The following is a 26,463-nucleotide window of genomic DNA, read 5'->3' on the forward strand; positions in this document are numbered from 1 at the left end:
CTGTTTAGCCTATGGGGGACCTGCTAGAACCTCTCTGAGTATTTGGCTACGTTTTTAGTCGAAGATTTTTTTTCTGCGATCCTTCGAATCCTTAGATTTTTACTTTGCTCGAAAACGCCTGTTTTCGATCGAAAAAATACTTTGACTATGGAAGTATCAAATTCGATGGTCGAATTTCGAAGTTTTTTAACTTCGAAATTCGACCCTTAGTAAATGTGCCCTATATTATCCAAGCATGTTAATTGCTAACTCTGAATACATATATTTATATATTTATCAATCCTACAGAACAACGTTTGCCCCATTTGTCCTCTTTCAGGTTTATTAGGAATAATTTGGGGAAGTGCTAGTGTATCTGATGAGAATGACCAAACACAGCATTGTGTATCAAGAATGATCACCTTAACTCGTAGCCGAAATAAAAAAAAAATATAAACATACAAAACAGAATTGACAAAACTGCTATCAGATTTTTTTAACCATATCCCAATTTCATTTTACATTTTTCTGAAAAACGAGTGTCATTTTTAAACTTTAGACTTGGATAGTTGCGGGAGATACCTTTGTGTAGAAGAAGTTGTATATGTCATGTGACCATATATGGCCATAAATAGATTTTCACTACTGGACTAAACACCAGCAGTGAATTTTCTGAAATTATTTATTTTTTCTTAATAACATCTTTTATATTAGAATGGTGTTTCGCTCATTTTCCAGCAAAGGGTAAGAATATTCAACTTCTTCTCATATAGAGTATTTATGCATTATAACTAGGCTTGTGCTTTATGTGTGATAATTATTATTGGCAAAGTGCCAACTCAGCAACTGGTTGCTATGGTAGCGTTAAATTATGATATATGTTATGGGATGTTATGTGACCATATATGGCAAAGTGCCAAGGCAGCAGCAATTGGTTGCTATGGCAGCATTACATTGTGATGTCATTTCAGTTGGTGATGTCATAATGTCAGCGACCTACTTTAGTCAGTGCCAACAAGACAACTGGTCATTTCAGGATTTTCACTACTGGACTAAACACCAGCAGTGAATTTTCTGAAATTATTTATTTTTTAATAACATCTTTTTTATTAGAATGACATTTCGCTCTTTTAACAACAAAGGGTAAGAATATTCAACTTCTTCTCATATAGAGTATTTATGCATTATAACTAGGCTTGTGCTTTATGTGTTAGAATTATTATTGGCAAAGTGCCAAGGCAGCAATTGGTTGCTATGGCAGCATTACATTGTGATGTCATTTCAGTTGGTGATGTCATAATGTCAGCGACCTACTTTAGTCAGTGCCAACAAGACTACTGGTCATTTCAGGATTTTTACTGCTGGACGAAACACCAGCAGTGAATTTTCTGAAATTATTGTTTTCTTAATAACATCTTTTATATCAGAATGGTGTTTCGCTCGTTTTCCAACAAAGGGTAAGAATATTCAACTTCTCATATATAGGGGTATATTTATAAAAGAGTGAAGTTAAAGTTCGCCACAGTCTGCTAGAGTGAAATTCTGCCACTCTCCATTCATTTCTATGGGTTTTTTAAAGGCGTATTAAACAAAGGGTGAAAGTAAAAGTTCACCCTTTAATGAATAAGCTTTTAAAAAATCCCATAGAAATGAATAGAGAGAGGCGGTATTTCATAAATATACCACATAGAGTATTTATGCACTATAACTAAGCCTGTGTTTTATGTATTATTATTGGCAAAGTGCCAAGGCAGCAAATAGTTGCTATGGCAACATTGCATCATATGATGTCATATGAGTCGGTTATGTCATAATGTCAGTGACCTACTTTAGTCAGTGCCAACAAGACAACTGGTCATTTCAGGATTTTTACTGCTGGACGAAACACCAGCAGTGAATTTTCTGAAATTATTTTTTTCTTAATAACATCTTTTATATCAGAATGGCTTTTTGCTCATTTGCTAACAAAGGGTAAGACTATTCAACTTCTCATATAAAGTATTTATGCATAATAACTAGACTTGTGCTTTATGTGTTAGAATTATTATTGGCAAAGTGCCAACTCAGCAGCTGGTTGCTATGGTAGTGTTACATTGTGATGTCATTTCAGTTGGTGATGTCATAATGTCAGTGACCTACTTAAGTCAGTGCCAACAAGACAACTGGTCATTTCAGGATTTTCACTAGTGGACTAAACACCAGCAGTGAATTTTCTGAAATTATTTATTTTTTAATAACATCTTTTTTATTAGAATGGCGTTTCACTCATTTGCCAACAAAGGGTAAGAATCTTTAACTTGTGGGTAGTATTTCAAGAAGGTGCATCTGTTGGTATAATGTGGCTGCTCTCTGACATCACGTTCATACAAAATCATTTTGTGAGAGCGCATCTACATTGTATTCTGATTGATCTGTTGTTGAGACTCACCAAATGCAAAATTAAACAATTAAATGGTCATTTCTCTTGTGATTTTAATTGTAGAAATATCAACTTCTTCAGAAAACTTTGCATTAGATCAAAACAGGCATGTGATCCTGTCCCGGTCGACATAGAGAAAGGGGAAAAAGAGAGAAGGGCACCGTGTACACTCCTCTGTGCGAAGGCTACGCTGGCCATCCTTCTCCTGATCAAATTCGTCCATTACGTGGACACATATCTAGCTGAAGGTAAGACAGGGGCTGGAAGGAAGAAATACATTTTCTGAAGGTAACAGAACCACTTCACTACCTGTACTAACGTGTCCATATGGTACTTTGTTCCTCTTACAGGTGTTATGCCGTTGATTGAAGCAGAATATGAACTCTCCATTGACAAAGTTGCGAGAGTAGAAACAGGTAAGGTCACATTCCTTGGACTTTCTCTCTTATGGATATACTTATCATTCCCTCTTTCTATCTGTCTCTTTTAGCCAGTCGTGGGCTTGGTCCATGTCTGAAGCTCACAATATTCTCCCTCTTCCTTCAGGTTTTGCTATTGTTTTTGCCTTGGTCAATCCATTCTTTGGACATCTATCGGATCAGATCAGCCAGTGGACCCTCATGTGTCTGGGAGTAACGTATTGGACTCTGTTTGTCGCGAGCTGTTCCGTAATTCCCCAGGAGGTAAGAGTCGATGTATCGGATGGTCAATGAGATTTCACTCAGCGTATAACCTGTACTCAGTAGTATTAATTCTTCATGAATCCTAACTTATAAAAATTTGTACCCTCTTATCCTTTAGTGGGGTTGGACCATCCCTTTTATACGGTGTGCTGTGGCCGCAATAGAAAGTTTTTTTGCAGGCATTTCCCTGACCCTGATTGATGACCTGTTCCCACCTGAAAAGCGACGAGGGACTTTATTCAAGTTTAACAATTTCAGCTATATAATGGGGTAAGCTGCAAGTTGTACCTGGATTCCTGCTACATTCCTGTTGGTTTGTGTGTGGATTCTGTTATATTAACCCTGAATCTCCTCGGTTCTGTTACAGTGCCTTAGGGATCGTTGTGGGAGCAATTGTGCCAAGCTACTTAGGCTCAAACTGGCGTTTTGCACTGCAGGTAAGGAAAATTCAACCGGGTACCATTAATTATATTGGGGTGACGGGAAGATACAATTGAATATTGGCTAAACATGAAGAGACAAATAAAACAGTGGTTGTTGTGAGATATTAGCCTTTTATTATCAGTTTAGTTGATTGGATACTGTACATGAAAAGAGATACATGGCTGGCTACTTAACTGCTGTTTTCTTTGGACACAGCTAGTTGCAGTCGCTGGATTAGCGTGCCTAGTGCTGCTAATCTGTGTGAAGAAGGAACCACCTAGATGCTATACCGAGGACCACAGTGATGACCCTCAGATGCAGATCCTCAGTTTCCAATATATTTGGAAGTTGACCTCCTCCTTCTTCAAAAATCTGAGGATGCTATCTAAAACGTGAGTATTATTTATGATAAATAACAATCAAATGGAAAATTGCAGAAGATGTATATATATTACTAATCCCTCTCCTCCACTTTCAGACGGAGCTTTGTTTTTCTCACCTTGGCTTCATGGTCCGTGAATTTCATTAATGAAGCCATGTTTGCCGTTGTTCCTGATTTCCTGAACCGAACCAGGGCCGTGACAAGCAGTTCGTTTCCCTGTCTGTTGCCAGATTGTTACTACAGCGACTTGTGAGTCTCCAGAACTTGTGCATATTTAGGGGCAGGTTTATCGAGGGTCGAATTTAGAGTTCATGGGAGTTTTATTAAACTCCCATAAACTCCCAAGAACTCAAAATTCGACCCGCAAACTCAAATTGAATTCAAATCGAATCGTTTGGAATCGAATCGAATTCGATTCACGTTTTTTCTCCAAAAGCAACTCCATTTTCAGGAAGGCTGCAAACAACTCCAAATTTATCCCAGGACCTTCCCCATAGGTTAAAACAGCAATTCAGCAGGTTTAAGGTGGCAAATAGTCGAATTCAAAAAGGGCCAGTACATAATGCATTTCTATAATCAAATTCGAATTTTGAACTATTCCCTAGTCAAATTTCACTTCGACCCTTGATAAATCTGCCCCTAAATGTGTGTTTACCAGTCCCATTATGAACAAGCCTTGCTATGGTTTAGCAGATAGCCTTTAGCAAGTGCACTGTATTGTTTAGGATGTATATTAAATTGTTTCAGTTCAGGATCTGAGAAGTTATTATTAGAGGTACATTATACAGTTTGAACAATATAATAAACATTCTTGTCTCTTTGTCTCCTTCTAGTATGTTCTATGGTTTGATTAAATACACGGCTGACATCGTGGGGATACAAATAGGAATGGTGATCATCACTCGGTGGTTCAAGATGTATCCATCCGCTGATCGACTGGTATCCGGTTTAGGACTTATGGCCTCTGGATGTTTCATTTGCATCTTCTTTTTCACTGTACAAAGCAGCTTTACCCTTGCCTATGTGAGTTATATCCATTGGATTTAAGACACAATAATGTTTTTACTCCCAACATCGAGGGATGTTGAGATTGAGAGAAGGTGATAGCATGAAGCTAATTAACCTAGATTACAAATAGATTATTTTTATGGCCCCAGTTCTACATGAATGGTTTAAAATATTACTAACGCTCAAGGATAAGTTAACAAAAGTGATTTAAGAGCCAACCTTAGAGATAACATCAACATTGGCGCCAATAATTGTATTAAATGATTATTCCATTTAGATGTGGGTTCATTTTATTTTTTTATCTCACCACCCTATACTCTCTCCTACAGGGGTCCGTCTTTGTAGGTGGCGTTCTACTGAATATAAACCAGGCTGTAGCTACTGACATGATACTGGTAAATATATCTCTTGAAGAACTTTTTCCTTTCATACCCACAGACAGAATCATATGAACTAGTGTTTGGGTCCTAAACATCGGGTTTATATGCTTTTTTATTGATAACATAACCCCATGTTGGACACCAATAAGCGCAAGATATGATATCAAATAATAATAATGGCAGTGACCTCTTCCCTGATAAACCCTTCTTTTCTCTCTTGCCAGTCGGTAGTAATGCCAAATTCCCGTGGCACAGCAATAGCCTTGCAGTCTATTATAGCGCAGTTAGCAGGAGGGGTATTTGCCCCATTTATCATTCAGAAGGTAAGTGCATTTGATTCCCCTTAAGATTTTAAACTCTAGCAAACCCAACCTTTTAGCTTTATATCTGAGCCACTGTAAATGGTTTGTTATCATGGTGTCTCTCTGCTGTGCAGTCCTGTGTAATATGTTACCACTTTATAAACATGCAACAATTAACTTCTATGTCTTTTATCAGATTTCTGATGCGATCCAGATGTGGCAACCAGAAACCAGCCCAATGCGCTGCTTGCAATATGCCTTGATAATATTGACAATTCTGGCATTGATTGGAGGATGCTTCTTCCTCTGTACAAACTTTTGTATTGAAGAGGATCGGAAAGTAGTTGAACAGGCCCGCGCCCCAAGCCCACCACCTGAATTGTGAGTACACAGTGTAGGTTAATTAATGCACAATGGATTATAGGAAATAGGAATGAGATTTGTATGACGTATAGATGACAATGTGGAGACTGGAAGGCAGTGTTTGGCAGTATAAGTTCCATGAAGGATACCATGAAGGTAGCAGAGGGTGATTGGTAGTAAAAAGGGTTGTTTAAGTTGGGGTCTGTGTGGAGCTATTCCTGTCAACTACCTCAAATTTCCCAATCAAAAAGTTGTCTATCACTATAAAAAAATAGAGGAGCTTATTGAGGATAAGCAGAAGAATGTGAATATTGGGTTATGCCAACACCAGCAAAAATGCATGACTTGGAGTGTTTGTAGCTAAATATACAGAGGTAGAGGTACAGGATGGAAGTATAAATCTCAATGATTTTACTTTTCGCTTCTTTATTTTTCCACTGACAACTCAGGAACCTACAGGACATACTGGTGTACGACTCTGAAGATCCTGGATATGCTGCTCAGCCTTCTCTAGAATTGGCTCCTGAGTCTCAAGATCCTGCTCCAGAACGACCTGCTCAGCCTGCAGATCTCGATACATGCCGGTTCTGCTGCTTTCCGTTTCTAGGACTGGCTCCTAAGCTTTCAAATCCTTCTCCAGAGATACCTGCTCAGCCTCCAGATCCTTCTGTAGGACTGGCTCCCGAGGCTCCAGATCCTGCTCCAGAACTACCTGCTGAGCCTCCAGATCCTGATACATGCAGGTCCTGCTGCTTTCCCTTTCCTAGGACTGGCTCCTGAGTTTCCAGATCCTGCTTCGGAGATGCCTGCTCATCCTCCAGGAGGAGAAAACTATAGACAGGGAGAATACCTGAACATATAGCATAGGAACCAGGACTGTAACTGGAGTTAACCACACACTAGGAAGTGGGCATGGTGGAAGCCCAGGGGGATACCCATACACAACTGGAGATGACATAGTGATATTGCAGGTTTAATGGCAACAGAAGATAATAACAGGAACAGTCAAAAATCGAAAACAAGGTCAAGCCAAGGTCGTTATCAGGAAATCCAGGAGGGCAAGGAATGCTGGAACAAGAACACTGGATAAATAAATAAAGCATTCATTGCACAGATACGTCATTTATGTTTTTTGTCAATCATTTTAAGGAACAGCAACACCAAAAAATGAAAGTGTTTTAAAGGAATGTCAATATAGTATACTGTTGCCCTGCACTGGTAAAACTGGTGTGTTTGCTTCAGAAACACCACTATAGTTGATATAAACAAAGCTGCTGTGTAGCCATGGGGGCAGCCATTCAAGCACAGGATACACAGTAGATAACAGATAAGTACTACTATAGTTTATATAAACAAGCTGCTGTGTAGCCATGGGGGCAGCCATTCAAGCACAGGATACACAGTAGATAACAGATTAGTTACTACTATAGTTGATATAAAGAAGCTGCTGTGTAGCCATGGGGACAGCCATTCAGACACAGGATATACAGTAGATAACATAAGTACTACTATAATTTATATAAACAAGCTGCTGTGTAGCCATGGGGGCAGCCATTAAAGCACAGGATACACAGTAGATAACAGACTAAAGATTCTGAAGAATCCTATTGCATACTACAGGGCTTATCTGCTATCTGTTGTGCACCTTCTGCCTTTTCTCCTTTTTCAGCTTTGAATGGCTGACCTCATGGCTACATATCAGCTTGTTTGTATAAAGTATAGTTGTGTTTCTGAAGCACCTGTCCTTAGCCCTTAGATTGATACTTAGTGGAGCTATTGGGGGACGAGGGCTGTATGGAAATATGGAGACTGTATAAAGGTATTGGGAGGCTGAATAAATCTGGGCAGTGGTACGGAGCCTGTAAGGACGTAGGGTAGAATTGTGCATTGGTGGGGGGTGTAGAGTAACATAAATGTAGTTGCACAGGGGTTTTGGAGAAATAGAAGGGGTAAAACAAAGTATAGTAGCAGGCTCAGACTGGCAATCTGTAGAAAGTCACTATTTAGTGGGCTGGTGTTTGGGCCTTTATGTACTTGTAAAGCCAATTTTGACTCCAAGTCCAGACCTATATATTTGGTTCATTCAGGTACATGGAGGGTTGTCGATTAGTAAAAGATGGGAAGTATTGATGTATGGGGAGAGGGAAACATGGAAGTATGTTGCTTGTGTAGTAGTATAATAGAAGGGGAAAGAGTGAAGTGTGGGACATGCAGTCATACAGAATGGGAAATATGGGTTAATGGTGGCTGTGTAAAAGTACAGGATGGGAAAAGCAAATGTATGGGGGGTTTGTGTAGCTACAGAAGGAGCAATGTCGTGTTGTTGAGGTAAAGGAGTGTGTAAATATAAAGACACTGGGGTAACAATGGACACAAGAATTATGTCCTATAATGAGTACAGCGTTTACTAACAAGATACCATTTTATAGAACAATATTCCATCTGTGCCATGCTAGAATAAAAGGCAGAAAAGCACATTCATAAATAAACTAAATAAAACAAAATGCAATTCTTTTATTGATTTCAGGAGCTCAAAAATCATGCAACCAGTTCTTAAACTGAACATGTCTAAAATTCCCTTTCATTTGTTCTGCATCTTATGTTCCCATTCTCCTGCATTCAGCCTTTGCTGAACCATTTCAGGCATCTTTTTATGTAGCCACCCTGTCATCACTCCTTCACTCCGTCAGCTGGGCCTTCTAATGGATTGGCACAAGATTCACCCTTTTAGTGTAAATTAGGCTACTAGCCCTAAACAGCTACTTGCATGCAGTACATACACTCTAAGAGTCAATGTCCATAGGGGCATTTATTAGGGCACATCTATTACCCCTGTTGCCAAGCTGCATGTGGCTCATTTCAAGCTGAAGAGCTATTAAAGGAAAACTAAACCCATTTTGCAAACATAGGGTCTGTGGCACAGGAACCCCTCCAGAATTGTTGCAACCTCAATCCCTTAAACAGCCCTGCCCCATACAAGTCTATACACCAGGTAGAGTTGAGCAGTGGGTTTAAAGACCCCATGTTCAGCCACTTCACCTCCCTGACAGTATCACTAAAAAGTATGTACTTTATAAGCTGATCTAGTCCTGACTTCTAGTGCCCATGCTCCTGCTTGTTGATCATGCAAAGGAGCAGCAGTGCTGGTAAATAGTGATGGGCGAAATGTTTCACCAGGATTTGCCATGAAAAACACCCATAGACTGTAATGTATAGTAAAAAAAAGCATGTGGTTTGGAAAATGTTATGCCAAAAAAGGCCTATTGATTTTTCACGTATTTTCTGTAAAGCGAAATGGTTCCCCCATCACTAGTGGTGAGTCTTAGCAGGGGGACACAATGCCAACAGAGAGTTTAAAGAGATTCTGTCATGGGGAAAAAAAATTTCAAAACATATCAGTTAATAGTTCTTCTCCAGCAGAATTCTGCACTGAAATCCATACAGATTTTTTTTATTTAATTTTGAAATCTGACATGGGGCTAGACATATTGTCAGTTTCCCAGCTGCCCCCAGTCATGTGACTTGTGCTCCGATAAACTTCAGTCACTCTTTACTGCTGTACTGCAAGTTAGAGTGATATCACCCCTCCCCCCCAGCTGCCTAACAACAGAACAATGGGAAGGTAACCAGATAGCAGCTCCCTAACACAAGATAACAGCTGCCTGGTAGATCTAAGAACAACACTCAATAGTAAAATCCAGGTCCCACTGAGACGCATTCAGTTACATTGAGTAGGAGAAACAACAGCCGGCCAGAAAGCAGTTCCATCCTAAAGTGCTGGCTCTTTCTGAAATCACATGACCAGGCAAAATGACCTGAGATGCACCTACACACCAATATTACAACTAAATACACTTGCTGGTTCAGGAATGACATTTTATATTGTAGAGTGAATTATTTGCAGTGTAAACTGTGTCATTTAGAAATAAAAATCACACCCTAAAATCATGTCAGAATCCATATAAAAAAGCAAACACCTTGTGCTGCTTATAACGGGCCACTCATATTGCAGTCTCCATAAACTACATTGTGACCAGGAGTTTCAATAAAATGTCTTTTGTTCAGTTCATGGTCTTGTTTCTTCCTTTCTATGTGATGTTCATATTTAGGGATGCCGTAGGCTCTGTATATGTCTCATACAACAAATAGAGTAAGAGACAATGCAGTTAGGGTTAGAATGGAGACCAACCGCAAAGTGGCTCTACCCTCCTGTGATAGAGTAAAGGTTTATTTGGAGCAGTAACCCATGGACTTGTACTAAAAATTATTTGTAAATGTATTCATGAAAATGAAACTCTAAATACCTTTCTAGTGTATTACAATTACAAGTTTATTATGCCCAGTCCTGGCTAGGAGCGTTTCATTCTTACATGGATTCTTAATTACAAAAAGAAAAAAAACATACTTGAAGGCCCAACAGTGAAACAGAATGAAGTACTGTAGGTAGGGTAGATGGGTCCACCATAGCCCCCAAACCATGTTACAAGACTTCTTATCCTCATGATTCACCTCAATGTGTAAGGAGGTGCTCCAGAGTTTAGAAAGAAAATATTCTTCTCCGCTTGGGCCCAACACCAAGCACAGGCCAGTGGGGAGATTCTATGGTGTAGGACTTAAAGGACATGTAAAGGCAAAAAAAAAAATCCAATTTTTACTTTCTTTAATGAAAAAAAAACTTTAATTAAAAAATGTGTATTGTTTTTATAAGAAACCGGATTGTATGCAGTGAAATTCTCCCTTCATTTGTCTACACGACCATTGTTCTCTGCTGTGTTCCTTTAATTTGCCATGAAATGAATGAGAGTATCATTGTTGTTGTATCATTTTTATTTGTGCTCCTGTTCTCACCTGGCGTGTGTAGGTTACACTTATTGCTACATTATTTTATTCATGAAAGATAAAGCCAAATAATGGAGGTTTTTATTAAGAGCATGTTTCCACTATACACAATGAATAACAGCCATTGGTTACAAGCCAGACAGGATATCCTGCCCCCATTTACGTCTTTACTTCTACTGAACATTGTTGGAATCCAGCAGATTATGATCTTCAGGGACGCCAGGGAAAAGGGTTGTTGTCATAGTGTCTTAGTTGTTGATCAGAGTCTAAAAGGTCAAAAAAATTAAAATAAATTAAATTAAAACGATTTCATAGACATTGCTAAAAATGTGAGGTTCTCCTTGATGTGGTCTTAAAGTCACATAGTCAGGGGGTTATTTATTAAGTCTGAATGCAAAAATCTCAAAAGATTCAAGTTTTTTTTTAACTATAAAATCCGAAATATTAGTGGAAAAAAATTTATTTTTTGGGGGAGTCATTAAAGCTCAATGCTGCAAAAAGTCAGAAACCAAAAATCTGCCATCTCAGATCTGTCGATGTTGTATATAAGTCAATGGGAGAGGTCTCTATCTTATTTGGAAGTTTCTGTGGTCTGCACTGGAATTAATGGAAAATTCAAATTGCACGTTTTTTCAGATTTTTTTCTCGAATTGCCTGGTCCTCCAATGGCCACTTTCCACTGGCAATACTGGCACAGAAATTAGTCCAGCACCCAAAGTTTTCAATAAAACATTACGTCATGCCCTTGGTCCAATAAAGGCCGTTTTATTGAAAACTTTGGGTGCTGGACTAATTTCTGTGCCAGTATTGCCAGTGGAAAGTGGCCATTGGAGGACCAGGCAATTCGAGAAAAAAATCTGAAAAAACGTGCAATTTGAATTTTCGCTCGATTTTATTGAGTTTTTCCATGATCCGATTAAATTGTGTTTAATACTGTAAATAAGCGTGGATTCTAGTTTTTTATTTATTCAAAAAAGTGTGGATTCTAGTTATGTCTGTTTTTTTTTTTTTAATAAAATAATCAGAAAAATTCGGATTTTGACACGGGGAGGCACATTTATCAAGGGTCGAAATTCTAATTTTTTAAAACTCCCATGAATTCTTAAATTATTTAAAAAATGGAAGAATCGACCTGGAATCGACGTGGAAACTCAAATCGAATTCAAATTGAATTTGATTCCAATTTTAAAAACTCAATTCAAGTTTTTTCTCAGAAAAAAACTTGAATGGCAGGAAGGCTGCAAAATAACTCTGAATTGATCCCTGGACCTCTCCCATTGACTTAAACAGCAATTTGGCGGGTTTTAGGTGGCGAATAGTCGAATTTGAGTTCTTAAAGGGCCAGAGTATGATAAATCTCAAAAATCGAATTCTAATGTTTTTAAAAACTCGAATCGAATTTGAATAAAAAAATTTGAATTTTGAAGTTTCAATTCGACCCTTGATAAATCTGCCCCATAATCCCCTAAAGCCTAAATCATATGGAGCTAACAGTCATTAGACAGACATCAGAATCAAACCCAGTCTTGAGTTTGTTTTACAGCAGTTGGACTGAACCGGCAGCAAATCAGATCTATCTGTTATGCATTCATATAAGAGGAACTGCCTGACCTCCCTCTTTTAGGCCTTGGTTTGGTCTGGATTTCTGTTGCCTCCTGAAGTGCGTTTCTGAGCCACATCAGAACCAGAGACGACATAGACCTTACAAACATGCTTCATGGAACCACTTGATCGAAATCTGAACCCTGAACTTTTAAGTTCTCCAAACTAATGTTTCTTCCAAAAATATTATTCTACAAGGCTGAAAGTGGTCATATAAGTCCAAATAAAGCCTGCCCTCCAGACCAATGGCAGCCGATTGACCTGCGTATCCACCTAAATAATATCTGGTTGCAAATGAGCCAGATACCTACAAGACAGGTTTGAAAATTATGTTGGGCAAGGGCCGCATTGGTGTATTGGGTCTGCCCAGGTTTGCATTAGGATCCCATGGTTGCACCCCCTTCTAATAACTGGATCAGAATGATTTGGTCATCCACATGGGTGACCAAAATAAGGCAAATATCCAATTAGGCAACTTTGTCAAACAAGAGGATCTATTATGTGTCACCAGCTCTACTCATATAAACTCCGGCTGATCAATCATCACCATTTTGCATAGGATTGTGTTATAGTCAGAACACCCAGCCTGAAGGCCTCCACCTACTTCTGAACTACAAAGTGAAAGTACTTTTAATTGTGTCCTAAATATTATAACCCCTGTGCTGCAGGGCCACATTCTCACCTCACTTATCCAGCTGTTATAAGCAGAGACACGAGAGAAGACCGAGGGCTTCTTGTAGTAATTGCACCCAGCGGATGAGCCAAAACTGACCACACCATGGACCTCCCAAGCACCATCATCATTCTTGCAGTTGAGTGGTCCCCCAGAGTCCCCCTGCCAGAGAGAGAACAGCAAGATCATCACTCACTTTTATAAACTAAAAAAACACACACACCATTATAATTATGTAACTGGGAAAAAATGGGGTCCAAGTTGATACAAATCAGTATACAGCAATCACATTGGGGGTCATTTAAAAACACTGGGCAAATTTGCACCTGGGCAGTTACCCATGGCAACCAATCAGATGTTTGCTTTCATTGTTCTCCTTGCAGGTGGCTGAAAAGAATGTAATCACTAATTGGTTGCTATGGGTCACTGCCCAGGTGCAAATTTGCCCAGTGTTTTTAAATGAGCCCCACTGTTTTCTATGTCAGTGAACTTGGACAAAGCAAAGGGAAGTGTCGGAAGGGTTACTGTCTGCTCTGCTCTGATTTCCCTACACATAAAGTTATTGGTAGCACCTTAAAGTTGGATTATATATATATCACGGTCCAATGAGTATCCGCACTCCAAGGCACACTATTGTAGCTTATCCAGCTGGGGTGCACGGTTAAGATAAATATATCGAAATTTTCCAAAGAACCAGCACTCCCGTATATAAAAAATATTTGCTTTTATTTCTGTTGCATTCCAACGTTTCGGTCCCTGAGAAAGGTCCCAACAGGGACCGAAACGTTGGAATGCAACAGAAATAAAAGCAAATATTTTTTATATACGGGAGTGCTGGTTCTTTGGAAAATTTCGTTATATATATATATTTATATATATATATATATATATATATATATATATATATATATATATATATATATATATATATATATATATATATATATATATATATATATATATAAAAACAGGGGGGTTGTGGGAGCACTCTAAAGGCTTTAAAGTATATATATATAAGTATAATAAATGCTATTGCATATGTACCCAAAATAGGGGTTATTTTGTTACAAAGTTATGATCATAAAATTGATAAGCCACCATACCACGTCAAGGTAATATATACTATATATATATATATACTGTATATATATATATATATTAGAGACAGATCCAAAGAGAAAAGATCGGAAGAGTTAGATTGTCATGTAATTGTCTTTACTTTTCATGTTATACTGCATAATTTTGGGTTTGATTTACATTATATTCCTAATTTCTTTTGGGGTACAGTAAGACTTTCTTGCATATCTCCAGCCTTATTGCTTTGTGGAACTATTTGGGTGCCGTGTTACTTACGTAGCAGCTTGAGATGATGCCGTCCCCACCAGCGCAGATCATGTTGGTATTTACGCTTTTCCACCACCAGTCCCGCTGGGAACAAGTTGGGTAATCGACCACCAGTAAGAGCCCCTGCTGCAGTTTATCTGGTGCTGGGCCATTGGCTGAAATAACAATTCGATATTTAGGGGCAGATTTCGTACGTGGTGTAACAAAACAGCAGGAAAATTCGCCACACATCAACAGGCATTGATATGTAAACAAAAAAACATAATTTTTGTATAAAAAAGCGTAATTTTTTAATGCATTTTTCCATAGCGTGACTTTCGCTGGAACTTACTTACAAAGGTCTGCAGCAAATCTGATAGTTGCATGGTGTAAAATAAAACCTTGATAAATTCACCATTTATTTTACACAGCTTTTTATACCATTTTTTGGGCAAATTTTGTCTTACACAGCATAATAAAATGCCTCTTAGGATCTGGGTCCTGATATCTTTTTACTCAGGGTTTGACAGTAGCAGGATCTCTTGGTGGGTTCAGCTCCTAGTGGTCCAAGGACAATTTCCATCAGCCCTTTCTTATTTGCCCATAAGTCTATTTGACCCCAGGTTCTCTCTGCCCTATGAGGCTCAGTCTGACACCGTCTTTGCTTAATAGTTCCTAGTATGGGGGATTTTATATTTTACATATAACACAAGAGACTGAGTCAGTACAAGTCAGTGTTATAACTATTTCCAACCATCTCTCTTCATTTTAGATTGATGTTATTGATCAATATATGATATGAGCAAAGGGAGGACTAGACTGAAATCAATTTCAATTTAATTTATTTTTTGGTGGACATATAACTACTCTGGGGCCCTCTCATGTATAAGAAATCATTTATAATGAAATGTATCTGATTTTATAAGTTTAGTTTCTAATCAGGTGATTAACAACTGTACTCCCAACCTTCAAGGGGGGAATGTTACCCCTTATTTAGGGGGAGGGGCTTGCACTCATTTTGCATGGGGTCCCTCTGCTGCCTGTGTCTGCCCCTGGAACATAGAATACAGTACTGGAAATTTAAAGTGAAATCAAGAGATACACAGGGAGGCGTGGTATGCAGCACACTGCCCCCTTTTGACCACTCCCCATTTAAACCACACCTACTCATGTCACAGCCACGTAATTTTGTTTTGCATCCTAAAAGTAAACTTTGCTCTGTACACATTTCCCCAGAGAGGAGAAATTGCCATGAATTGTGTTTCCAGTACGAAAACATGTCAAATTATTAAAGGGATTCTGTCATGATTTTTATGATGTTGTTTTTATTTCTAAATGACACTGTTTACTCTGCAAATAATTCACTCTACAATATAAAGTTTAATTCCTGAACCAGAAAGTGTATTTAGTTGTAATATTGGTGTGTAGGTGCATCTCAGGTCATTTTGCCTGGTCATGTGATTTCAGAAAGAGCCAGCACTTTAGGATGGAACTGCTTTCTGGCAGGCTGTTATTTCTCCTACTCAATGTAACTGAATGTGTCTCAGTGGGACCTGGATTTTACTATTGAGTGTTGTTCTTAGATCTACCAGGCAGCTGTTATCTTGTGTTAGGGAGCTGTTATCTGGTTACCTTCCCATAGTTCTGTTGTTAGGCTGCTGGGGGGAAAAGGGAGGGGGGTGATATCACTCCAACTTGCAGTACAGCAGTAAAGAGTGAGTGAAGTTTATCAGAGCACAAGTCACATGACTTGGGGCAGCTGGGAAATTGACAATATGTCTAGCCCCATGTCAGATTTCAAAATTGAATATAAAAAAATCTGTTTGCTCTTTTAAGAAATGGATTTCAGTGCAGAATTCTGCTGGAGCAACACTATTAACTGATGTGTTTTGAAAAAAAGAATTCCCATGACAGTATCCCTTTAAGTACCTGGGAAGAAATGTTATTTAGTTAATACCGGGCGACCTTTCCTGGGAACAGGCTACATGAAGGGGCAAGCAAGGTGTAATAGGTGTATGACTTACTCTGGATATTCCCCCAGCCTGTTACATAGCAGCCGAATTGGTGTGGAAGGACGAACCCAGCGGGAGGCAAACAGGCAGGCTTGATGGTGTCACTGTAAGTCACCTCTTGCTCCAGCTTGATGAGTGAGATATCAAACCTGTGAAAGAAAGAAAAAGATATAATAAGACGACCCTTTTAAATTTGTGGTGTAACTATAGAGGAAGCAGACTCCGCAGTCACAGGGGTTCTGGGGAACAGGGGGACTATGGGGTCTGCTTCCTCTAAAAACCACCTCCTCCCCAGCCGCTCTCTCTTGCCAGTGAGGAAGGGGGAAGCAAGTTGGGCGGAAGTGGGCGGGGTGGAGGCAGGACATGGACGGGGCGGGATTGGAAGTGGACGGGAGGATAGGGATCGGAGTGTGATGGGCCCCTCTAAAGATTTTTTTGCAGTGGGACCTAGCGCACTCTACTTATGCCACTGCTTGAAAGGTTTCACTCCAAACAAAATGATACGCAGTATATAACAATAAGCTTAAAGGGGAAGTAAAGTCTAAAATAGAATAAGGCTAGAAATGCTGTATTTTGTATACTAAACATAAACATGAACTTACTGCACCACAAGCCTAATCAAACAAATGATTTATGCTTTCAAAGTTGGCCACAGGGGGCCACCATCTTGTAACTTTGTTATACATCTCTGCAAGACTAAGACTGTGCACATGCTCAGTGTGGTCTGGGCTGCTTAGGGATCATCATAAATTATCAAAACAGCACAAGTCAAATAATATCTGCCAGAAGCCGATACAGCAAGACTGATTAATAATCAGAATATACAGACTGCACTGGGTCCTGTGTTGTCATGTAATCTAATGTGGATTTTATAGTTTTTGTATTGTTTAATACAAACTTTCTCCAACTCTGCAGAACCAGTGGCTGCAGCAAAATAATCCTCCAAATAGAATCCCAGTTTATCTGTTTAAATCTGGCTCCATGATCTTTGTCCCTGCAGCTGGAGTTGGAAACAGTAAAGGGGATGTAAAGGCAAAAATAAAATCTCTACACAGTCGCCGACTGCTCTACAGGGAAACATACAAAGCTGCTTGAGTTCTGCATGGCTGGGAAGTAAGGCGGGGGCTCCCCCTGCTGTTCATAAGTATGATTGTTTCCCTGCAGAGCAGTTAGGGACCGTCTGACAATTTGTATCCACAGCAGTAAATGAAGGGAGAATTTCACTACATACAGTCCGGTTTCTTATAAAAACAGTAGACTTTTTTTAATTAAAGTAAATTGGAGATAGGTTTCGTTTTCATTAAAGAAAGTAAAAATGGGATTTTATTTTTTTGCCTTTACATGCCCTTTAAGGAGACAAGTAGGATAAAACAAATATGGTATAGTTTATCTAAATATATTTGCCAAATTACACCAAGGCAAAACATGCTCAGAACTATCGGACTAGTTTTCTAAAATTTGTACACATTTTTGCCACGATGGGAGAAGACTGTGGGGAAATAATAGTTTTACGGGTTAGTTCACACAAGGAGAACTGCCTCAGCGTTTTTTCCCATAGGCTACAATGAAAAGTCGCCTGCGCTAATGCACACGCGGCGATGCATTATCTATAGTCGCCCGAAGTTGCCTCACACAGGCCCCTTCGTCAGGCAATTTTGCTTGTATTCGTATTATTTTGGAATTTTATAGTTTTCGAATATTTTTTGAGTTTTGTTGATTAAAAAAACTTCTCAAAAGCTTGAGTCAACGAGGGTCATATTCTCAAAGTTCAAGTTATTTTATTATTTACATTTTTTTAAAATATCAGTTTTCAGAGCTTTTTCATAAATATGCTAGTGATTTTTTGAGATTCTAAAAAACTCCATCCATTTCCAGCTTTTCAACAATTTTTCTCTTTGTCTACACTATTAAAACAAGATTTAATTTTTATTTTTTTTACACTTGATTCCAAACTCGCTTTCCTTCCTCTCTAATCTTATTTTCCTGGTGGTTTCTCATCATTCCTTGATTTCATGAATAATATCAGAATGGTTACATGTCTTACCTATATCTACATTATTTACACATTAGATTGCAATTATATATTTATTATAATATTATGCACTGGCACTTTAAGACTATTTGGACACAGGGTCGATGATTTATACATTTTTTGATTCAAGTTTTTTCAAATTCCAGTGTGGAAAAAATCGTGATTGAAATAATACTTGCAATTATATATTTCATTAAAATAATATAATGCACTGGCACTTTAAGAATATTTGGACACAGGGTGGACGATTTATGAATTTTTTAATTCAAGTTTTTTCAAATTCCAAGAATAGAAAAAAATCTTGGTTAAAAACTAGCATTTTTGAGTGAAAAAAAGGAGAAAAACGTGACTGCAGTGATAATTCCATCATTGCATTCATTTTTACAAACTTAAAATAACAAAAAAAAAAAAGCTTGCTTGCTGAATATGCAACCTCTCATTGACTTATACAGAACCTCGCCAGATTTTACCTGCCATATTTTTTTATTAGAGTTTTTACGATTTTGAATAAATATCAAAAATTCAAGTTTTAGACCTTGATTTTATACAATTGTGGAAAGAACACAATTTCTCATTTTAATAGGCCCCACGGTATTCAGTACATCATGCACGGATGTAATTCACACAGAAAATGGAACAGTTTGATATATTCTGTACTAATTTTTTTCATTTTGTGTTTAAGGGGCAGATGTATCAAGGGTCGAATTTCGAGGGGTTAAATCCCTCGAAATTCGACTGGGGAATACAATCGAATAGGCAATTCGGGCACATTTACGCGCTGGCGAATAGTCGAATTGGCGAATATTCGCCAGGCGAATAGGCGCACAATCGAATATTCACTCGAAGGATTTTCATTCGATCGATTGCCTTTTTATTCGATCAAAAACTTGGAAAACAAGCCTATGGGACTTTCCCATAGGCTTTTAAAGCAATTCGGTAGGTTTTAGGTGGCGAAGTAGGCAGTCAAAGTATTTTTACATCCGTTTATTGAAAAATGATTAAAATATAACAATGGAGCATAGTGAGCCCATCGGCTCCATGGCTTTGACGTGTTTCGTGGACAAACCACTTCCTCAGAAACGCGTCAAAGCCATGGAGCCGATGGGCTCACTATGCTCCATTGTTATATTTTAATCATTTTTCAATAAACGGATGTTTTAACCTGCTTGATGCTCCGTGACTACGAAAATTTGCTGTTTGAAACAACGCTTCGGGGGCGTACTTCCACGTGTAGCACAGCTGAAATACATCATGGGCCGGTGAGTGCTCCCAACTCTCCTTTGTTTGCTGAGTCAAAGTATTTTTAAAAGAGACAGTACTTCGACTATCGAATGGGCATATAGTCGCAGCGTTTTTGCGCTCGATCCAGTACTTCGACTATGCAAAGGTCTAATAGTCCCAGCGTTTTTGTGCTCAATATATTCGAATCATTCTACTCAGGCGAATTTACGCCAATTCGATAGTCGAGGAGCACAAAAAACTACTCGAAATTCAAGCGTTTTCCCCTCTATTCATTCACCCGAGCTTGGTGAATGGGCCCCTTAATGTCTCCTTAAGCTTTCAGCACTGATTTATCTTGACTTCAGCATTGTGTCTTCAATACCTTGACTAAAAGCATCACACCACATGAGTGCACACATCACAAAGAAATATGTTAGCTAGAAGGACATTACCCATTGGACAGTTTGCTTGGGTTCCATTTCGAATGGTTAATTAGTTTAATGACGTTGATTGTTTTCTGGCCGGATTCATTCTGTCCAAGATTGTGTTTCCCAAGTTGCACTCTGTAAGTATAGGCTGAGCTGAAAAAAAGTAGGACGAAATCAGTTTAAAAAAAAAAAAATAAAATAACAATTTTAAATTCAAGGAATTAAAATGAATTAACTAATGTATTTAGTGCAGTAGGGAATCTAGAAGTAATGTAGGTGCATGTGTGTGTGTATCCTGGGGTTATGTCTCCATGTATGTAAGATTAGAACTAGAAAATGTTATACAGTATGTCTGTGTACAGAACAGTCAGATCTAAATGTGTGAAGCAATTAGGGGCAAGAAAACTCAACATTGTATTCAGACTGACCCTAGAGGTTGTTGGGTCCAGACTGGGGTTCAAAACAGGCCCTGGCATTACAAGTACACAGAGGCCCCACCTGCCCACTTAATAGTCTATGACCATCCATAAGATAGAATATGAAAATCCATAGATTTCCAGTCCAGGCCTGGAGGTTGTCATGTTCAAGACTGAGAACTGGAGGAGATTTGTAGGCTTGAGATCAAAAGTGAAAACATGATGACAGATGGTCAATCCAACCCACAGTTGTGTTACATAACAGCAGAAAAGAAAAATTACTAATAATGACAACTTATTCGATAGTGTAATTTTGCATTAGTCTTTTCCAGTTCTATTATCAGGGCCTTTATTGCTCAAGACCTTGGACCAAGCCAAGATAAAGACCAGACCTTCAAGACATGGTTCGAAGGTCAATTTTTTCCCAAAACTGAAACAATTTGTTAAGTTGTGTTAATTCCATTTTTAGAGCATTTTATTGGTTCAAATAAAACCTGTTATTCAGAAAGCTCCAAATTTCAAGGATATCTTCCATAGACTGCATTTTAAACAAATAATAGATTTTTTGATTTTTAAAAAAAAAAAAAAAAGGATTTCACTTTTATCTGTAATAATGAAACAGTACCTAGTACTTGATATAATTAATCCTCATTGGAAGCAAAACCAGCCTATTTGGTTTATTTCATGTTTAAAATATTTTTTTTGTAGACAAAAGGAATCCCAATCCAAATTATGGAAAACCATAGCTCCCAAGCATTCTGGGTAACAGGTCCCATACCTGTAACAGCTGTTTTGGATAGGAAACAGTGTGCCTGTTGTATGGGACTATTACATTTCTGATTGGACATTCACATGGACTTATGTCTTTAGAAGGGAATATTAGTCTCAACTGGCAATCCTTTAAGTGCAGCAAAAGGTCGGCCAGGAAAACTTCAGTGGTTTGTGAGATAATGGCAGTCAAAACTTAACTAGAGGGTCACATAAATGAAGTTCTTTTTGGCTCAAAATAATCCATTTCTCAGGGCATTGGTTTTACATTCAAATGAAATCAGTTGAGGTGCTAAAAAACTGACCATTCTGGTCAAATGATTGATTTCAGTTTGTTATGTTTTCATGAAGATTTCTTGCAGTTTTTATTTATTCTGAATTCCCATCCCCACCTACCCACACCCTCCCCATCCATGACTACCCCCATCAATGAGAAGTTAAATCTGGTGTGAAGGCTTACCCTGGTGGTCTAAATTTAGAGAGCCATACGTGACATCTGGCCATTACAGAGTAATTTCATACCTGATACAGTGAGCAGCCGTTAGAACCCAGTTGGGTGCAACGAGGCTTCCCCCGCATGTGTGATACCACAATCCATTATAGATATACTGAAGAGACACCTACAGAAGAACAGAAGCAAGAGTTAGTGGATTTTGTTGAAAGCAACATGATCACAACCTCCTTTGTCTTTACTGTTTTAGAGGCATCTACAGTTGCTATAGTTTTATCTTTACAACATCACTACTGAAGAGTATTTACTAAAACCTGTACACTGGAACAGTGTTTTATGTATCTCTAACCTTGTTATGAGCAACTGGGGTCCCTCAACAAATCTTGGACCTCAAATGAGTTTTGAACTAAATTCCAAATACCATATACATTTAGTTCAAGGCTCATTTGAGGACCAAGATTTGTTGGTCCCCAGCTCATAACAAGGTTAGCGATACATAAAACAGAAGCATAGTTCCAAGAATATCCATGACAGTAAGCAAGTGATAACCACAACTCTCATCCTAACGAACCTTCAAACAGGGCTTCCAGGAGAATTTAGGTTAACAAATATACATTCTACTTAAATCTCACCCTAACTAGCCTTCATGTTCTGCTTGAGTTCCCATTAGGGATTCACTGTACTAGAGTGTTGAGTACTTAGTTGCTTCTGGAGCACATATATGAGTCTTAGTGCTCAACACTGTAATGCAGCCATTCCCTGAAAGGGCCCCAAACAGAGAATTGGTCCAACCCTGAAGTGTGGGCAGCACAATAAAATCTCTTCAGGAGCCCCCAAACTAGTGATGGGCGAATCTGTCCCGAAAATTTGTGAAACACATTGAGGTCAATGGGTGGCAAAATTATTTTGACGTGTGTAAATTGTTGACTTCAGCGACAATTTTATGCACGCAACTATTTTGAATGCATTAAAGTCAATGGGCGTCTGAATCATTTTGACGCGCAACAATTTTTTTTGGTGAATTATCGCCACAGTTTTACAAAAACAGATTACCTGTTTTCCCAGGAACCTGGCAAAGGGGCATGCCTCAAAAACATTGTGTGCAACCTGTTTCACACAATAAACACAGGGGATCACCCCCTTGGAAAAGCAACTCCATGTACTAAGAAAAGTCAGTGGTGTAAGGCACCCCCCATAAAAAAATCTTCGGAGGGTCCCAGCATGCACAGCACCCCTGCCCCGCCCACCCACTCGCACCACAGTAGGTAGGAAAAAGGTTGAGGAGGATGATTTCTAACAACTACAGAAGAAGCAGACCATATGGTTCAGGTCCCTCAGTGGGCTCTACTTTCTTTATAGTTACGCCATTGAGTGTAACTATATAGAGAGGTTGGGTTTGCCGATGAATTTTCTGTTTACCCAGAAACCCAGTGCTCCTCTCCCAGAATTCACAAGGCCTGCTTTCCCTGTTGCTGCTATCATATATTAATTGTATTTGTGTCAGAATCTGTAAAGACAACTGACCTGCCAGGGCCAACTGTGTGGAACAGCCTCATCCCCATTGACCACTCTGGATACAGCAGGTGGGTAGGTGGCAACACCACAGCCATGAACTACCAGAAATAGAAAAGTAACAGTAAATAGCTAGACTGTTCAGTGTCCACATTGAGGCCAATGTGGACTCTGAGTTATTATGTATTCTTCAGTACAATTATGGGATTGCTTATCTGAAAACCCATTATCCAGAAAGCTCCAAATTTCAAGAAGGACATCTTCGATAGACTGCATTTTAAACAAAATGTCTCTGTAATAATAAAACAGCAGCTTGTACTTGACCCCAACGTAGATATAATTAATTCTTACTGAAAGCAGAACCAGCCTATTATTTAATATTTAAATAGTTTCATGCCCACTCACGCCACAGTAAGTAGGTCCAGGCCCCTCAGTGAAGTCTGCTTTCTCTATGGTTTCGTCAGCGACCAGAGTGTAACTATACAGGTAATACTGGTGACTTGGCCACTCCTGGCTGAATCAGCAGTGTATTGGTTGGTGTATGGGACCAAAACTAGGTTCTGTCTGATTAATATATGGTTGGAGATCTTTGCAAAGACTGCATGGGCCCACTGCAATGCCTAGGTGTCAAACTATTTTATGGAAGATCACTGAAGTGGCATGGCCGGTCAAATATCCACTAATTCCAGAGTTGTTTAAGGGATTCTATCATGATTTTTATGATGTAGTTTTGATTTTGAAATTACACTGTTTACACTGCAAATAATTCACTCTACAATATAAAATTTAATTCCTGAACCAGCAAGTGTATTTATTTTAGTTGTAATATTGGTGCGTAGGTGCATCTCAGGTCATTTTGCCTGGTCATGTGATTTCAGAAAGAGCCAGCACTTTAGGATGGAACTGCTTTCTGGCAGGCTGTTGTTTCTCCTACTCAATGTAACTGAATGTGTCGCAGTTTGACCTGGATTTTACTATTGAGTGTTGTTCTTAGATCTACCAGGCAGCTGTTATCTTGTGTTAGGGAGCTGCTATCTGGTTACCTTCCCATTGTTCTTTTGTTAGGCTGCTGGGTGGAAAGGGAAGGGGGTGATATCACTCTAACTTGCAGTACAGCAGTAAAGAGTGACTGAAGTTTATCAGAGTCACGTGACTGGGGGCAGCTGGGAAACTGACAATATGTCTAGCCCCATGTCAGATTTCAAAATTAAATATAAAAAGATCTGTTTGCTCTTTTGAGAAATGGATTTCAGTGCAGAATTCTGCTGGAGCAGCACTATTAAATGATGCATTTTGAAAAAAAAACATTTTTTTCCCATGACAGTATCCCTTTAACTATAAAGCTCACAGTCTATTTTCATCTCAAGGATGGCATCACCCTATGCTTCTTAGATCCTTACTACAGGGAAGCCCTGGCTGATTGGAGTAGAAACCTGAAGAACTCAACTAGGTCAAATGGCAGACAAAGCTCAGGGCAGGCCATGCACTTACATATACAAGCCAGCTGTGACTGGTGAGGGTTTCAGTATCTACAGAAGTTCTATATACCTTACTAAACCCATCGAGGACAAGCATTTAGTAACCAACAAAAGCCAATCTGTGCTTACTATAGCTTCTGTCACTCTACTACAGGTGGATTCATAGAAGGAAATCTCTGAGACTGTTTTCATTCATTACAGTTCTTCTTGGATGTTACCATTATACACGATAATTGCATCGTTTTTAGTTATACAGAAATAGCTTATAATAATCTCAATTAAAATGCAGTCTATAAACCTACCTGCAGCCACGCACAGCACTAAGACCAGCAGCGGAGTCATGTTGCTGAATGGGATCTGCTGTGTTTATGCCGGGGGCTTTATTTATCCGTTGCCTTTATCAATGTTTTGCACTATTTGTTGGCGCGATAAGAAGAAATGGGGCAGGAGTGTTATTTTTCCCACCGTCACAATATTTGCTAGACCTTGGTAAACTTTTCCATCTAAATGTTTCAGTCTAAGGCAAATCCTTTATAAATACATTCAGAGTTGCAAAAAAGATTTCCTGCAATTAGAAATGAATGTATTGAGTATAGCTAGGAAGAGTGATCATATTTATATACACTATATGATGATTCTTTTCTGGGCTGCTTTAATGACCTCATCTGTCATTCTATGTGACTGGCACCATTGTACTACCTACAAAACAAAAAACATAGCGGGCTTATGCAAGGAGAAGGGAAAGAAAGTTCTGTTTTCTGTACATACCAATTTGTCTCCTTGGGAGTTACCCAGAGATTATGGGGGGATACCCTAAAGGGTGAATTTTCAACTGCGAATGCTCCGCCACAGTACGCCAGGTGTAAATTCATTACCAAATTCATTTCTCAAATTCACTAAAAAGTTGCGTCTTTGCAGTGAACACTGGTGAAGTTTCACTAGCGTTAATTCGTCAGCGCGAGCATTTCATAGCGAACTTTCACTAACGTTCATTTCTACCTTGCAAAATTTCGTTTATACACTTACAATTAGGTCAATTTGAATAGGGCGGGTACATAAATGTAGGGACCCTGCAGGTTTAATTTCCCCTTCAGTCGGAGTCTCATGGCTGAGATACAGGGTTTCCTAAGGGGCAGAGCCCTTGTGATTGGTGCAGCATGGCTGATCCCAAAGGCAGCCACAAGGTGTCGCTGTGCAACAATATAAAAGGAGATGCCATGTGCTCAGTCAGCCATTAGTTTTACAGTTTTGCTGCTGAACCTTGTTTCACTGTGGAGATAGTGAATCCTATCCGTCAAAATGTAGGCAAAAAGGGAGTTCGATAGGCCTGCCAAGGCTGGGCAGGATCCACCAGTGCCTGAAAGCTCAACCAAGGAGGGTTTGGAGTTTGGATTGCCGGATTTTCATGTTCACACTATGGAGAGTGGTGAGAGCTGCAGTTCAGCAATGGATGTCGGGGAGCTCACGCTATAGACAGTGTTGGGAGCAAATATCCAAAGGATTCAATATTGTTATGTGCTCGACTGGGAGAGTTTAGAGCCTATAAAGAGATCATCGCTGTGGATGCCTGTTAGATCTGTGTGAGACTACCCGTCTGTGTGACTCCTTTGGTGTGATTGTAACCTGAGGGAAGGGGTAGGAAAGGATAAGGATCCAGCGATCTCCTGTTTGGAGAAATAGGCTGTTTGTGTGCCTGCCACGTGGGAGCAGCGCATTGTACTCTTTTGGGAAAGGGAATTAAGACTCTTGTCTGCCAAAAGAGTTACGGG

The 26,463-nt window shown here is 39.1% G+C and overlaps 2 protein-coding genes across 3 annotated transcripts; one reads left to right on the top strand and one right to left on the bottom strand.

The window, feature by feature from the left end:
- Nucleotides 1–2,093: 2,093 nt before the first annotated feature.
- On the top strand, nucleotides 2,094–7,061 carry LOC121395672 (protein spinster homolog 1-like). 2 transcript variants are annotated; one of them, XM_041569773.1, is made up of 13 exons: nucleotides 2,094–2,261; nucleotides 2,462–2,646; nucleotides 2,749–2,814; nucleotides 2,945–3,081; nucleotides 3,200–3,351; nucleotides 3,449–3,518; nucleotides 3,721–3,896; nucleotides 3,983–4,135; nucleotides 4,720–4,909; nucleotides 5,224–5,289; nucleotides 5,499–5,597; nucleotides 5,773–5,957; nucleotides 6,389–7,061. In XM_041569773.1, the coding sequence occupies exons 1-13, from the start codon at nucleotides 2,233–2,235 to the stop codon at nucleotides 6,717–6,719; spliced, it is 1,839 nt and encodes a 612-aa protein (XP_041425707.1). In that variant the 5' UTR covers nucleotides 2,094–2,232; the 3' UTR covers nucleotides 6,720–7,061. The 2 variants fall into 2 exon arrangements, with proteins under 2 accessions (XP_041425707.1, XP_041425706.1); XM_041569772.1 differs by having other exon boundaries at nucleotides 2,118–2,646.
- A 3,687-nt stretch (nucleotides 7,062–10,748) lies between these two features.
- Nucleotides 10,749–25,049, bottom strand: cela2al.L (elastase 2A L homeolog). The gene is given in 8 exon segments (NM_001092506.1): nucleotides 10,749–11,044; nucleotides 13,063–13,215; nucleotides 14,407–14,552; nucleotides 16,401–16,537; nucleotides 20,094–20,222; nucleotides 21,776–21,873; nucleotides 23,229–23,317; nucleotides 24,997–25,049. Coding segments are annotated over 8 exon segments (810 nt in total). The 5' UTR covers nucleotides 25,037–25,049; the 3' UTR covers nucleotides 10,749–11,026.
- Nucleotides 25,050–26,463: the final 1,414 nt, after the last annotated feature.

Source organism: Xenopus laevis, chromosome 7L (genome assembly GCF_017654675.1).
Source record: "Xenopus laevis strain J_2021 chromosome 7L, Xenopus_laevis_v10.1, whole genome shotgun sequence".
Lineage (NCBI taxonomy): Eukaryota > Metazoa > Chordata > Amphibia > Anura > Pipidae > Xenopus > Xenopus laevis.

Bases quoted from the DNA above. Each gene is read 5' to 3' on its own strand.
- LOC121395672 (XM_041569772.1), top strand. From the start codon at position 2,316: ATGTGGCTGCTCTCTGACATCACGTTCATACAAAATCATTTTGTGAGA. The intron at 3,352-3,448 runs GTAAGCTGCAAG...GTTCTGTTACAG, and splicing joins AATTTCAGCTATATAATGGG to TGCCTTAGGGATCGTTGTGG. The intron at 4,136-4,719 runs GTGAGTCTCCAG...GTCTCCTTCTAG, and splicing joins GATTGTTACTACAGCGACTT to TATGTTCTATGGTTTGATTA.